A 15,403-nucleotide genomic window follows, 5' to 3' on the forward strand; every position below is an offset into this window, starting at 1 on the left:
AGCGATATTTATATAGAGGCCTTTATACAAATAAAACTAAAAATAAAATCTTTGGCTTTTCAAAAATTTTAATATTTTTTATATATAAAAAATTCAAGTAAGTTTTAATTCTCAATGACCTACCTACGAAAAATCATTTCTGATTTAATTGTAAATTAACTTTCTTGTAATTGATTTAAAAGGTGTTGTACTTTTCACTTTTACTTTCTGCATCAACTGTATAAACTGATTAATATGCAAAAGGGATTACCGGCACTAATTGATTACATTTGGAATGCTTAAAACACCACCCACAGCATTTTGTGTCAGCGTTTGCCAGTGTGCCTACAACCGACTTAAATGTGTACCAGCCGCTTGATCCTTTCACTTGTCGTTAGCGTCAAATTCGTTTCCGAGTACACAATGCCACTGACAACACATTTATGACGAACGACCACTGCCAGCCATGAATTTTCAAACAACCAAGTGAGGCATGAACGTGCCACAGCACAAAGCGTAGCGAATCTGCAGATGTGCAGCCACATAAGCTTAGCTGCAGGAACAAAACTGTGGAACAAGACAGCAAAACTTCTTATAAAGTCATTAACATTTTGTCCAATAATGCACGTTCACAACTAAGCAAAATGCTTACATCACAAACACATTTTTCCACTATTTCTGCAGAGCAAAACATTTTAAAAAAGTGCTTATGCTACACATATCCTTCAATAGTTCTAACAGTGTCCGTAGGTTGGCAACACTTTGTGTGCGAAACGATGCCACACAATTACGTGTGAAATTAATTTAATTTACAATAATAACAACATTTCAAGGTAAACCACCTGCAGATATGCTATACATTCTGTTAGTATGCACTCATAAACCGCCTAAAGGTATGCTACATGATTAAATTTAATCAGTACATGTCAACATAATTGCTCTGAAAAACTATTTCCGCCTTGGATACTTGAAGCAACCTCAGTCAACTGCTGCCAGACGTTATCGCATTGCCAACTTCATTAATTCAAACGCGCAGTCACGTGCGCAAATTCAACTTCGTGATACACAAATTAATGAGGTTAAGTCAAGAATTTTCAACTCCTCTGCATTCTGCGACTACCCACTTCAGCTGTGCCAACATCTCACATTTAGTTGTCTAGTGACTAAGGAAAGGAAAGATGAATACGAATATCATAGTAGAATTTTTTATAGTAAAAGTTTCAGTTGAATTGCGAACACCTGTTCATAATAATTTACTGCGAAAATATTACCATAAAATGCACTGCCATAGTTTCTCGTTTCACTTTCTTCTTATCGCGATTTCTTACTTTCTAATTTCACCTTCAACTTTCCATTCAGTTGTTCTTTTGCGAGTAGCTAGCGACTAGCAGAATCAAATGAAATCAAGCAAATTCAAATGAGTTGCCATGAACATGAAAAATGCCTAATTACCCTTAGCTATTATCGCTACTCCTTACCATTGGCAATGGAAATTACCATTTCACCAACGGAACTGAGCGGAAAAGCAGAAATTAAAAGTAGAGGCAACTAAAAGTTGGTCCAAACTCATTCAATTCATTAGCGTTCTTAATCAGCTGGAAAAAAGTACCAAACGAAGTTCCTTGAATGTTTCTCTAATTAAGTAAACATTTAAGTGATGATTTTACGAATTTATTTTAAATTTCAATTATTTTTATTATGAATTGCAATAAAATAATAATAATTAAAAAGTTTTTTTACTAATATCGAGCTCTGCACTTGTATTTATTTAAATAAAAAATGTACTATTAACTAACAAACTGTTTACAGATAACGACAATGAGAATCTAAACGTTATGTTTATCTTCAATATATTTTTATTAAGACTGTCTTGATATTTTATCGAATTCATTTCCTTATCCCTCGCCTTTTATATTATTTGGCTTTATGACTTTACTATGTGTCAGTTCAAAGCAGATTGAATCTATCAACTTTAGTTTTGACCTTCAGAACAGCATACTTTTTTGGCGACATATACTTTTTCAACTTCTTGAACATTGAAAATACTTCCATTGATGAATTATTTATTCTTTTCAACAATAATCAGTAATCAATTAATCAATATTTGATAATACCGAATATTACGTACAGTTTAATCTATTTCTTTTCACGTATACAAAGTGGCATTTTTTCAAGTATGGACAAACTCATATATATAAAAAATCTTATTTTAATCATTTCTACACTTTGAAATACCTTAAGGGATATATATTGAGTTTCATTAAAATTATCAACCATAACCAATTATCAAAGAAAATGAGAAAAATCTGCTAAAAACCTGAAGTTGTCTTCCACTTCATTAACTCAAGATAAAAAAGTTGATCAAATGCACTAAACTAATCGTTCCAAAATAGAGAGATAAATCCTTAAAAATAAAAAAAACATGTAGATTAATCTTTTCTTTTATGTCATAACTTAATATGAGGAAGTTGATTAAAATCATTGAACTGATGCTTCCAAAAACGTGAAATATCTTTACCACAAAAGCTTGGTAACTAATTTGAACTCTATAGTTGCACCACGTAACAGCAATGGATGGATATCTATTTCTGAAAATGTTATTATCAATTCATTTAATTAATTTTTATAAATATCATTCTAGTAAACAAGCTGGTTAGTGAATGATATATATCTATATGAACACAGACTGGATGTTTTTTACATATCTGCTCTATATTGCAACCAAATTTGGACATCATTTAAATATTTAATCAGCAATTCAATATAAAAATAATATTAATATTATTGACATTCATCAATAGACGAATAAACTACAAATACAGATTATGTATTATTTATTTTCTATAGTTTCTATGGTTTTCTAAAGTTCTATACATTTATTTTCTATAGTTTAAATAAAATATGATTATAGTGATATCCGCAAAATGTTTGTTATAAAGATATTGCGTCATGTCTTCATTTCTATTATTACATGATATAATAACTTTTTTACTATGAGCAAAGTTTAACAATAACATTTTTTCTTCAAAATGTATCACTTCATAGTGAAATTGTAAAAATTTGCTCGTTAATTCGTCAATAGTCAACGACAAAATAGATTATGGTTTCCCGATGAAGAAACACTGTAATGCATCCCATACGTATGTACATTAGCGGCCATATCATTCTGGCTGACCGTGTCTAAAAATGCAGCATAACCATGCATATAGACGTTCCGAACTGCGAACGACGAAGCACTGCCGATACTATATCTACTAGTAATCATTATCTCCACGATTGTATAATACTTTCAACACTTACTATCTCACACAGTGACAACGTGGATAGAGTTAAGTGCGCCTTCTGACTACCATGAAGACCCACTAGAGAGTAGTAGACACCAATCTCAATCATCAAATCTGCTTGATGAGCACACTTATAGACATCTTCTTCTGAAATTGATTTTACTACGTGAACCCTTAGAAATAAATAGAGAAGATTTTCACACAATGTGGAAACTTTATTCCCGTAACTATGGAAGAGAGATGAGAGCATCTTCTTCTGAAATTGATTTTACTACGTGAACCCTTAGAAATAAATAGAGAAGATTTTCACAGCAATGTGGAAACTTTATTCCCGTAACTATGGAAGAGAGATGAGAGCAGATAGGCTTAATACCTAGCGGAATAGGTTTATATTAGCCAGGCTCTGACTGGCTATTATGGCTCTGACTGAATTAGTCAATTTATCGAGCCAAAGTTGTTTGATCTCTATATCAGTAATTGATCACATCGAACGTTTCAATCACCTAAATAAAATTCTTGAGTTAAACGTCTAAAGCTTATAGTTTTCCAAGTCTTATATTAAATCAACCAACTCTTGTCAGTTACATATTTGCCAACCAATGAGTTCTGCATTGACACTATCTATTGAACGTTCAAAAGAAGAGTGTTTTGAAAACATATTAACTACAAATACGAAACTAATTGCATATACTATTTCAAGTCCGTCATCTTCTAACATTGAACGATTTTGTATCTTTAGCTCATAAATACATTATCAAGAGTAAAAAATGTTTTGGAATATTAAGGCTTTTAATATTACTTGCTTTGGTTTTGTTGTGAATATAAATATGAATAACCTCTGCTAGTAATGACATTAATTTTTATTAAAAAATCTTAAATTTTTTACATACATAATTAATGCATGGAATTCTCTGATAATACATAATACGTAATGTTAATATTATTATTATAATAGCTCGCATGTATGGCAAAAAGAACGTAAGCAAAATTTGCATTGACCCAATAAGACATGAAATAAAAATTCATTTAAAAATTTTTATAATAAAATAAGCTTTTACCTGAATGCATTATAGAAAATGATATAATTTTAAATTTTTTCTTGGAAGGCTTAGAAGCCATTGTAGGAGATTCTAATGTAATAAAATGTAACACGCAGACCGTACTGCTTCACTGGACTTTAAAGTACACATTAAGAGTATTCGTTATAAAAATATTTGTTTCTTTTTAAATGAGATAATTATATGCGTCCAGTCACTTTAAGATGTTGAAACTCTCATAGCACTCAGATCTTGCATACCTCCCCGAGAAGCCTGTAACCATTCTGAGATTCGATAATGCAATTTTGGTAAGATTGTCAGTTTTCGTAAATAATTTCTGGGTTCTATCCTCTATGTATTTCTTTATCGGATCAATCTTGAGGTCTCTGAGGGTGCATTCGTTCTAATGTACCAAGGTACAACAATTAAATATATCCTTTTTAGTAATAAGTTAGGTTCTCTTTACGGATTTCGTTCCAAACATAAATATTGGTTTTTAAAAATGAATATAGTGCTTCAAATACTCCAAACCACAATTTGCTTACTGGGTGAGTTTTGCTACATTACCATTAATGCATACTGCCAAAATATTTTGACAACTTCGTTTGTAGTTTGTGATATAAATTCGATTAGCAACTAATTTCACCATATGGATACACAAATAAACACAGCTACATATGAAAGTAGGGCCTCACGCTATGTACACAGTTTAAGTCTTCATGTGCAATAACACATTCGGCTGTGATCCGACAAATCTGCCTACGATAATATTTTGTTTGCACGCCACCAGATACGTAACCTTTCGATTGCAGGTTGGAATGCAGGAAAGGATGCACATATGCCATCCTGCCTACAACAAGTCTGTTTGCTGTGTACTGTGTTGATTTTTTAATTAGCTGCCAAAAGTCCTTTATCGTTGTTTACACAGACAAAACAAAAGTTTTCATTTCGTGCCAGAGTAATTTTTATTGTGCTCTTATTAATTAGTGCGAAATTCCTGTGATACTATTTTTGTGATGTAAAATTGCACATGGCACGGCACCTAATTAAGAGATGGGATTTTCACTGCATACAAACTGTTATCATGAGTAACACAATTGACAGATATCAAACATACGCGCACCCGATGATTTATCGCCTGTTCGCAACGAAAAATTAACATAATTTTTGCATTACATATAAATTACAAATGTTTTAATTCGGTTAAAATCAAAAAATGTTAATGCATAATGAGATACCGAGCAAATGATATGTATTGTCAAATTTTTTAATTACATCAACATATGCACACATACTTTACATGCAAATGGGAAGTACGCTTTTCGCTAAAATTCGATAGTCCACATTATTGCACACAGAATTTATTAAATTAACAAAAATTTGGTTTTCGATATAATGCGCTTAATATAAAATTTTGCTTATCTCATTTTGTAATTCAACAATATCGAAGTACATAAACGCAGTATTAGCCATTCAATTAAAGTCAAATTGATGACATTATTTTAATTTATAACTAAAAACTTCAACAAAAACATTTCAAAAGTAAATAAAAATTAAGCTCACATTGATCTGTTTGACCAATGTTTTGTAAATGATACAAAATCAAACAAATAAAGCCATATTCCGTTAATGGTTAATCCATATTTTCCGTGATATCACTACCGGCCATTTGGTTTAAAAATCGCTACTTCAATCCAACCTAACCAATATTTAACAAAAACAAAGTCTATTAATTTCCACAGATATTCCATAAATATTCCATCAATAGTTAATCCATATTTACCGTGGTATTACTACCGGTCATTATTTGTACTAAAGTGGGCTTTGGTTTATAAAACCGCTACTTCAATCCAACCTAACCCATATTTAACAAAAACAAAGTTTATTAGTTCCCATATATGCCTTTAACAAACATAAATTTTTATTTTGAAATTTTTTAATTTGTTTTTAGGTTAAGAAGCTTTACAAATATTCAATTATATAGACACATATTTATATTAAACACTTACTACCATCGAGTGGATCAAATGGCTTAGTATTAACTACAAGCCTGATTTTACAGTAAGCCAGGTAAATTATCAACACACACCTGCAGTCAACAACAAGTTTTTGATTTCCTCCTGAACGTTTTTTTTTAAAGTGTGCTGATCCTATAAGAAATCATTTTGCATCTCCTGATACCCGATCTTTTGACAGTTTTATGCCGTTGTAAAAGCGGTATACATAAGCTTCTTAATCCTGAGGCTAAATTATGCCTAAAAACACATTTGTGCTAAATTAAAATATTTGAGTTTATTCTTCAACACAGTGTCCTTCAAGAGCAATACATTATTCTACCGCTAACAATTTGATCCCTCTATTACACAAAGATTTAGCTTTAGCCTTAAAATAGACGTTTGTTTCAGTGATGACTTAATATTTAGACTTATTCATTTTACTTTTCTGCGCAAAAGACAAGTCACTGAGGGTCAAATTTGGCGATCGCTGGATGTGGAACAATACCAAAGGTTGTGCCTGTGATTTCACCATTGCAACAGTGCATTGTCTTGATGTAATATCACTTTCTTTTCATTTTATATGATCTCAACCCTCAAACGCACCAATAATTCTATAAAAGTATGTGCGCTATAAATTACTTTTTCTTTTTCAAAGTAGTCAATGATGTTACACCAAAATATGGATGCCATAACGTTACGGCTGTGGTAAACTGGGTGGTCTGCTAAGTGGTTGCTGTAAGTGGACTTAAATAGCTGATTGTCGTTTTTAGAAAAATAAACAATGCAAATGCAAAAACTATGTACACAAAAATATTCTATAGTAAGTTCATTTTAAATCGAATTTGCTTTAGGATTGAGTTTCTGTTTTCGCTTGGTGTATAGTCAATAAGAAAAAATGATCACTATAACCGCATAATTATCAATTTTATTTGACTTAAAACTGAAGATATAGATAAGGAAGACATGTCATTTCAACAGAATTATGCTACAAGCCACACGTCATGTTTTGAAGTTGCTTTTTGTAAAATATTTAGACCTTTAATTGGTTAGTATGGACGATGCTGGAATATTACTGTATTTCACGCCTAATGGCCAAATTATATACTAACATAAAGATTGCGTCTAAATCTAAAAATGTTTTTTGTAACATTATCAGCACTAGTTCATGATAGATATTTGCCATCATTTATGTTCTTTTTGAATAGCACTTTATGCACAAATATCATTTTGCCTCTATCATGTTAAATGAATTGAACGAATATCTTAGTTATTGCTTAAAGATTCAATCATTTTTAAATCGACTAATAATTCTGTGCTTTCATTCTTGAGATAATACAATATATACTGAATGCTAAGACAAGAGGCGAATACAGCTAATATTAAAACTGCTGTAAGTAATCGCAATTAATGATTAAGCCTGCTTAAAGTAGCATAATTCTTAGATATTGTAAATTTTACTTGAACTTAATAAAATTTCAATTTATATCTGAATAAAAATGTTTTATTTTGAAACATTAAAACAATAGAAAGTCTATTTCATTACAATGCGTAACCATTTTAATTTACACGCCCCAATTGCTTTGACAGCATGATTGATTGCGAAGAGTATGTGTAAGCTCTTTGGTCCATGAATTTAGAAGTGCTTTTGTTTTTATAAAAATGGCTCCAGTACCCTGAATTCATACTGAGAATATATTATTTTTAAGGTACTCTCGTATATTTAATCCAGCACTTGGAAAAACATATACGCACATGTATGTTATATTCATGTCATTTTGAAAAGCACTTTACTGCAAATTAAAAAAAGATTATTTTAATGTGTTATTTATTGAATTTTAAATTTGAGCTTTTTTAGGAACCTAAAAAAATTTAAATTAAAATGCAGTCAATTTAACGGAAACAATGGCTTTTGGCCAAATGAAATCGAAGTATAAAAATAAATAATCGCTCTTGTCTATTATTTCCATCAATTGCAGCTAAACTGAAAAGATATTTTGAATGCAAAAATTTCAAATGAAACGAAACAAATTTGAGATTTATTTAAAAATCACTTTTATTTTTATTAAAATTTTTTATTTTAGAAAACCATTTAAGTATAAAGCACTTAACACATAATACTTTTTGAACTTCATTCCTAACTCAAGCTTTCATGCTTCAATATATTATATATTTGATATTCAGTTGTACCGATAAAACTCAAAGTTTTTTAATTAATATCAAAAACAGTTTTTGATATCAAAAACGATTTTATTAATTCAAATATTGTTCATTATTTCAAACACTTTCTAATATTCTCCAATTAGCAATATTATTCCAATAGGGTTTATTTTGTTTTAAAAAACCTTCTAGTCTTTTCCACTTTTACAAATTCCGTTCTCGAATTTTGTCCCTCAAACCCTCCATAGTTCTTTTTCAGCTCAGTTATGCGCCAACTAATCCGTAATTTTACTCTACAATTTCAGAACTATGCAACTAATAAAGCAAAATCAAATCTGGCCGAGCTACAAAAGATAATAATCGAGTTTATTCTTATTAAGTTATTATGTTTGCTAATTTGCTCTTAATGGATATTCAAACCAAATGTTTGGTTCTGAAGTAGTCAACCTTTGTGGATTGTGCTTTTATAAACGCAGCAGGCATATACAATAGTTTAATTTTATTTAGTTTTTTACTTATCATATATATATATACATATATTTGTGATATATGAAAATTCTATTCAACAAGTTTTTTATCTAAATTTAGGACACGAAAACGAGATGGAAAATGTATTAGTAGTGTGAGGAAAAAAAATATGTTCTTAATCACGAATTGAAAACTTGTTCCAGTCATACCTACAGGTAATTAACTTACAATAAATTATTGAAAATATTTTTTCTGATCTTCTGAAAAATTGTTCAAACAATTACCTAATAAGACAATATGTATAGTTCATAAATATCATACGCAATAGCATTTCGTTGCTCTGATATTAAACAAGACAACAGAACGAGTCACATTGTTTAGACCAATAACTATCTTTTATCTAGTACTTAAATAACTTCTAATATCAAAAATGATTTGGCGCCACATTATTAGTCGATTTTCATTGCATTCATATCGTATTTCGAGACCCCCTACAAGATAACTCAACCGCTTTCTCGCAGTTCATTAAGATGTAATAGATAATTGTATAGCATTCTTATGAAAACTCGGACAAAATTTAACGGCCGCTATTTATCTCTTTCTTCTTTAGACGTTTGAGAACATATAGTTGGACATTGACACAACTTTTGAAAGGAAGGTACTAATATGTCAGAACCGTAGTTAGATCTCATAAAATTGCACAAATTTGATTTAAGTTTTCTACCCAATATTCTTGATTAGGTGTTGGCAACTCTGTAAAAAAGTATGGCACATGACATTTCTAAGCATGTCAACAATATTAATCTTGAATTTGTTTACAAAATATAATTTTTTTTTTTGGAATATTATTGAATATCTTAAGAAATCTGTGTCTTATAAAATACTGTATCTAGTTTACTCAAGAAGTATTGCATAAATCCTTTTATCTTACCAATGTTATTGTGGTGAGTTGAAACAACAAATGCTTTTTTTAAATTTAAATAACTAGTATGTCATAATTCCTCTTTATAAAGTTCTATGCATTAATATTGAAACTTTTCTCAAACTTTTTGCTATCAATGCATAATTTCTGCACACTGGAACTTAATATCTATTTTAAAAATAGAGAGATCAGTTGAGAAGCTTGGGGTCAGTTGGCTAATGAACACGAATTTTGGCAGGGTACGAGTTCAAACCTTGGTACTTGCAATCTCATAAAAAAATTGTTTACGAATAATTAAATATAAGTAATAATTTCAAGACCACTGATGATGGGTATTTGGCCAAAAATAATTAAAAAATAATTTTTTATGTTGTAATTCACTACTTTTCCGAACCTCTCTATTGAATACATTAGTTTGTATAAAGAAAAATAAACACTATGGTCATATTGATGTTAAAATCTATTTTAATATACTTAAAGTAGCTATAAAAATAATAATCTCATGTCATTGACTTAATGCTATATGCTATATATAATATAGACATTCCTTAGCGTTTATATACTTTCGGAGGTCCTAAAGTAATGATTACTGATATAATACATTGATGAGAAATTTTAATTCTATACTCAAAAATTATTATGCTTTAAAAATTATGTTTCATAAATGCATGGAATACATCAATTAGCTTATACCAACAGTCTTTTATGAAAGCATCATTTTCATCCAAAAATTTGAGATTCAAATTGTATGAAATTTTGGCCATTATCCATTAACAAAAATCCTTAATGGCAGGCATCATTTAAGCAATGGTGGCTTTTGGAACAGCTCGAATGTGTGCGCATAAATTGCAAAATAGCTCCTATGTGCACACATTTGACTTGACATATTACTCAATGCGTGCATTCAACCGAAAGAAAAACTCGCTCGCTACTGAACAATAGATAAGTCCGCCGCCACATTACGGCACAGCAATCGATCCACACATCCGCTGATAGTCGCTTTTCGAGCAGGCATTTTGGAGCGCACATGATAATGAACAAAATAACTTGAACCATTTTAATTATGCAGACAACGCATGATGGATGCGAGCATATCTATGCGATTGCTTGTACATGTCCTTTCTTATTGATGACATTTATTCAGTCGTGCGTAACTTCTGATGCAAAGTGCATATTCTGCGTGCAGATAATGCACTCTTTTTCCTAATAAACCTTATGCACAGATACGTTATTGCCCTTAGCAAAATGTGTTTCAATGGTGGAAAAATTAGTTCGTCGGACATTGGCGGCCATTGGCGGCATTGGCTGCCAGGCACACTGAAATGTCAAGTTTTGTTTTTGACATTCTAAAAGATACTAATTAAAATTGTGAAAAAAATTCATTTGACTCTTATTAAACAGTGAATTTTAAATCTTTCGTCTACAGAATTTGACATAAAAAATGAAAAAATATTTTAAAAGTTTATTAGCCTTAAGCCGATGTCAGCAACAGTTGCTGTTAATGACTTATTCTGTTGCAGCTGAACAAAATTTCAGTCCGTCATGTTTAAGTACGTGAAGTGAAATTCAAGCCTTTTCTTCTCTCTTCAGTTTGCTAAATGTAATCACGTGTTTAATTTTGTTGAAATGTTCAACTTTGCTTTTGTAAATAAAATTTGTTTTTGATATTTGAGTTTAAATTTAATAATTACATTTAAATATTTAAAAATTAAAGCTTAAAAGAAAAAATTAAAACGAACGCCAAGCGCTTTTATATTGAATTCATATCCAACATTCCATTACCTTTGCCAAGAACAATAACTGATAATAATTTAAAAAAAATTTTATATTTATATATCTATATCTATGTATAACAATAGTTCATTTCCTGCAAGCAGTAATCAAATTTGAATAATTTTATATAAATAGGTATCTCTCATTACATCCCAATGTAATGAATGTATGCCCAGCGGAAAAAAGTAGTTCCATGTAGCTCATTTCATTTTTTTAAATACTATATATAATAAATTTTAAAGTAGTATTTTATTTTTTAATAATTAATTGTTATTACGACCAATTTTATCAATAATTTTTTGAAAACGTTTTTTGAAAAGTAGTGAACTACGGAAACAAGAATTCTTTGATATTATTTTAATTATTTGAATTTTCGGCTGACCATACAGCTATTTCGAGTATTGCCAAATACCCCTCATCTGGTACTTACAGTCTCAAAAAAGTTATTTACGAATAATTAAATACAAGAACTATTTTCGAGACCACTGATGATGGGTACTTGACAATACTGGAAACAGCTGTGTGGTCAATCAAAAATTCAAATAATTAAAATAATATAAAAGAATTTTTGTTGTTGTAGTTCACTACTTTATGAAATATACTAGTTTCTATTAAATATAATAGTCATTTCCGTCTTAAATAATGGCGTTAAATCACCACTTATAATTAATAATTTTTTATTTTACTGTTAATTCTCAACCAAAAATATCTAAATTTAAAAAAAAAATTATTAAAAAAAATATTGTCACTTCCAGGTTAATGTTTCTCGTTAGGTTCATTCATTCATGTATTAAATGGAGAAATGGACTTACCATTTCTATAAAGAGGATTTTATCTTCTTTTCCAATAAGAATCAAACATATTTCGATTAGAAAAAAATAAAGTAACAATTAATTAGGATAATTGTATAAAATTAAATTTTTCAGAAAGCAGATATATCGATCTGCAAAATTAGCAATGTAAAATAGAATTAAAAATAAACGTGCTCCTAGTGGAATGCAAAACAGCGCCGATTGTTAATCTTTTAGGTTACTTCCAAGCCTAATTGAACGGAAAATACTTTGCATTTGAATGACAGCCCAAATATCAGTTGTTGAGGGTATCCTAACCTCTAGCATGGATTGAAACTCTCGACCTAGCAGTCTTCTCCTGGAGAAGAAATATGAAAATAATAACACTTTTTTACCAAAACTATCAGGGCATTGCATTAAATACTAAAGATTAAATAAATGATCAAATAACATGTATAAATTTAAGATTGTCACCCCATCTATTATTGAATGTATAAATAATATCGACAACTATGCTTCCCCCAGAAAATAAAATACGAAATTTCATTGTTAATATTGTCAATGCAATTTTGCAATTGTGGTTTTCACATAAAGCGCTTTTTTATCTCTAGTATTATAAAATAAGAAAATATTAATATATTTAATATTATTGCATTAACAAAGAGATTTAATGTTAATATAAACCTTGCAATACACTGTTTAGAAATTATGTACAATATATGATATCAGTTGACCACTTCACCGCTATCTTTTGGAAAAGTGGTAAATACGTGATAAGACGAATTAACGATTAACTATAGTTTGTGTATAAAATTTCTTTTAAATTTCAGTTTCTTTTGGCTCCCTCAGCAGTCAAGCACGTAACAAATAACTCGAAAGTAATATCGTTTTATAGCTAAAAACGCAATATGGGACGTTTGGGAACAGTCGATCCAAATTCATATGCTGAGCCCGATCGCGTAACAACTGTGCACAGCTCGTTAAAATGGATAGTCGACTTTGATAACACTAAATTGCATGGGTCAGTAACTCATCGTTTTAATTTATTAGAAAGTGATTTACCAGCAATTGTAAGTAAATCATTAATGAATCAATCCCTTTAATTCACAAAAAAATCGTCATTTGCAGATTTTGGACGTGCGGGATATTACGATAAAAGATGTAGTAATTTTGTCTAATAACAACTCTACTCCAGTCAATTATTTCATAACCGATTCAGTAGTAGATATTGGCTCTAAATTAACACTTGAGTTACCAGAGGGAACAGTAAAGGGCGAGTAAGTAATACAACATAAACATAAATGATTGTTGAGTTTTGTTTTTCGTGCTTATCTTTGACGTACTTGAACAAATCCAAGAAATTTATAATTCAACGCTACTTAGTTTTGATTGAATATCTGATTTTAACAGGTTACTTGTACAAATTAACTACGAGACTGCAAATACCGCCAGCGGCTTGCTATGGCTGACTCCAGAACAAACACTTGGAAAAAAACACCCATATATGTTTAGCCAATGTCAACCAATTCATGCACGCTCTCTTTTACCTTGTCAAGACACACCAGCTGTTAAGTTTACATATGACTCTTCAATTGAACATCCTAAAGAGTTAACAACTCTTATGAGTGCTTTAGTTTTGGGTAGAAATGAAGGCATTTCCTCATTCGAGCAACCAATACCTATACCAGCTTATCTCTTAGCAATAGCAATTGGAAAGTTAGTAACTCGACCTCTAGGACCTAACTCGAATGTTTGGGGTGAAGAAGATATTATTGAGGAAGCTGCTGAGGAATTTTCAGAAACTCTGAACATGTTAAAAGTAGCTACAGATATTTGTGGTCCATATGTATGGACACAGTATGATCTTTTAGTGATGCCACCATCTTTTCCATATGGAGGTATGGAAAATCCTTGTTTAACTTTTGTCACACCTACAGTCATTGCGGGTGATAAGTCGCTTGCTGACGTGATCGCACATGAACTAGCACATAGTTGGACTGGAAATTTAGTTACAAATAGAAATTTCGAGCATTTCTGGCTTAATGAAGGATTTACTGTATTTATTGAAACAAAAATTGTGGGTCGCATGCGAGGAACAAAAGAAAAGGATTTCCATATGATACGTATTTTAACTGAATTAAGAGAATGTGTAAGTGAAGAAAAATAAAATAACTAGTATATGTAATGCAAGATAAAACATATATTAATAATGTATATTTAACAGATTCGAACACAGTTGGCAAATAAGCCTGAATTAACTAAACTGGTTGTGGACTTATCCAATTGCGGACCAGATGATGTATTTTCAGTCGTTCCTTATGTCAAAGGGTCTATATTTTTACTTTATATAGAAGATTTGGTCGGAGGCCCTGAAGTATTTGAGCCATTCTTACTTTTTTATTTACAAAAATATGCGTACAAATCGGTTGTATCAGATGATTTCAAATCAACCTTAGAGGAGTACTTTTCCAAAACAGATAAACAGAACAATCTAAAGAAAATTGATTGGAATTTATGGTTGAATCAAGAGGGTATGCCGCCCATAATCCCTAAGTATTAATTTTAAAGCAATCAGTGTTTATATTTTAATAACTAATTTTTTCGTTTTTTTTAGATTTGATGAGACTCTAGCAAACATTTCAAAAGAGCTAGCCTTACTGTGGAGTTCGAAGAAATTAATAGAGTTGGAGAACAATGAAACCGTTAAGGAAAATATATCATCACATCAGCTTATCGACTTTCTAGGTAGACTCATTGAATATGAAGATATTGTAGATCTAAATGAAGAAAAAATTGATTTTCTTGAGTACACATACAATTTAAAAAATAGTAAAAATTCAGAAGTAAAATTCCGTTTTATTCGCCTTTGTATTAGAGCCAAATTAATGAATCGCATGGATGATATTATTGCATTTGCCAATTCAAATTTCCGTATGAAATTTTGTCGGCCAATTTACTCCGATTTAGTAAATTGGCCGGAAGCTAAACAAATAGC

At 30.5% G+C, this 15,403-nt stretch overlaps 2 protein-coding genes across 2 annotated transcripts in view; both read left to right on the top strand.

Annotated features, from left to right (window-relative positions):
* LOC119666336 (GRB10-interacting GYF protein 2-like) overlaps window positions 1-889 on the top strand; it is a 4,091-nt gene extending 3,202 nt beyond the window's left edge. Inside the window, exon 3 of the mRNA XM_038075619.1 lies at window positions 813-889. Coding sequence (XP_037931547.1) covers window positions 813-889 — 77 coding nt within the window. The remainder of the gene's footprint in view (window positions 1-812) is intronic.
* An 8,212-nt stretch (window positions 890-9,101) lies between these two features.
* LOC119669021 (leukotriene A-4 hydrolase-like) lies at window positions 9,102-15,403 on the top strand (the record flags this gene model as incomplete). Its single annotated transcript, XM_038078748.1, is given in 6 exon segments — window positions 9,102-9,137; window positions 13,239-13,478; window positions 13,537-13,685; window positions 13,819-14,557; window positions 14,633-14,961; window positions 15,023-15,403. Coding segments are annotated over 5 exon segments (1,760 nt in total), but the record flags the coding sequence as incomplete, so codon positions are not given.

This window comes from Teleopsis dalmanni, chromosome 1 (genome assembly GCF_002237135.1).
Source record: "Teleopsis dalmanni isolate 2A chromosome 1, ASM223713v2, whole genome shotgun sequence".
In the NCBI taxonomy this organism is placed as follows: domain Eukaryota; kingdom Metazoa; phylum Arthropoda; class Insecta; order Diptera; family Diopsidae; genus Teleopsis; species Teleopsis dalmanni.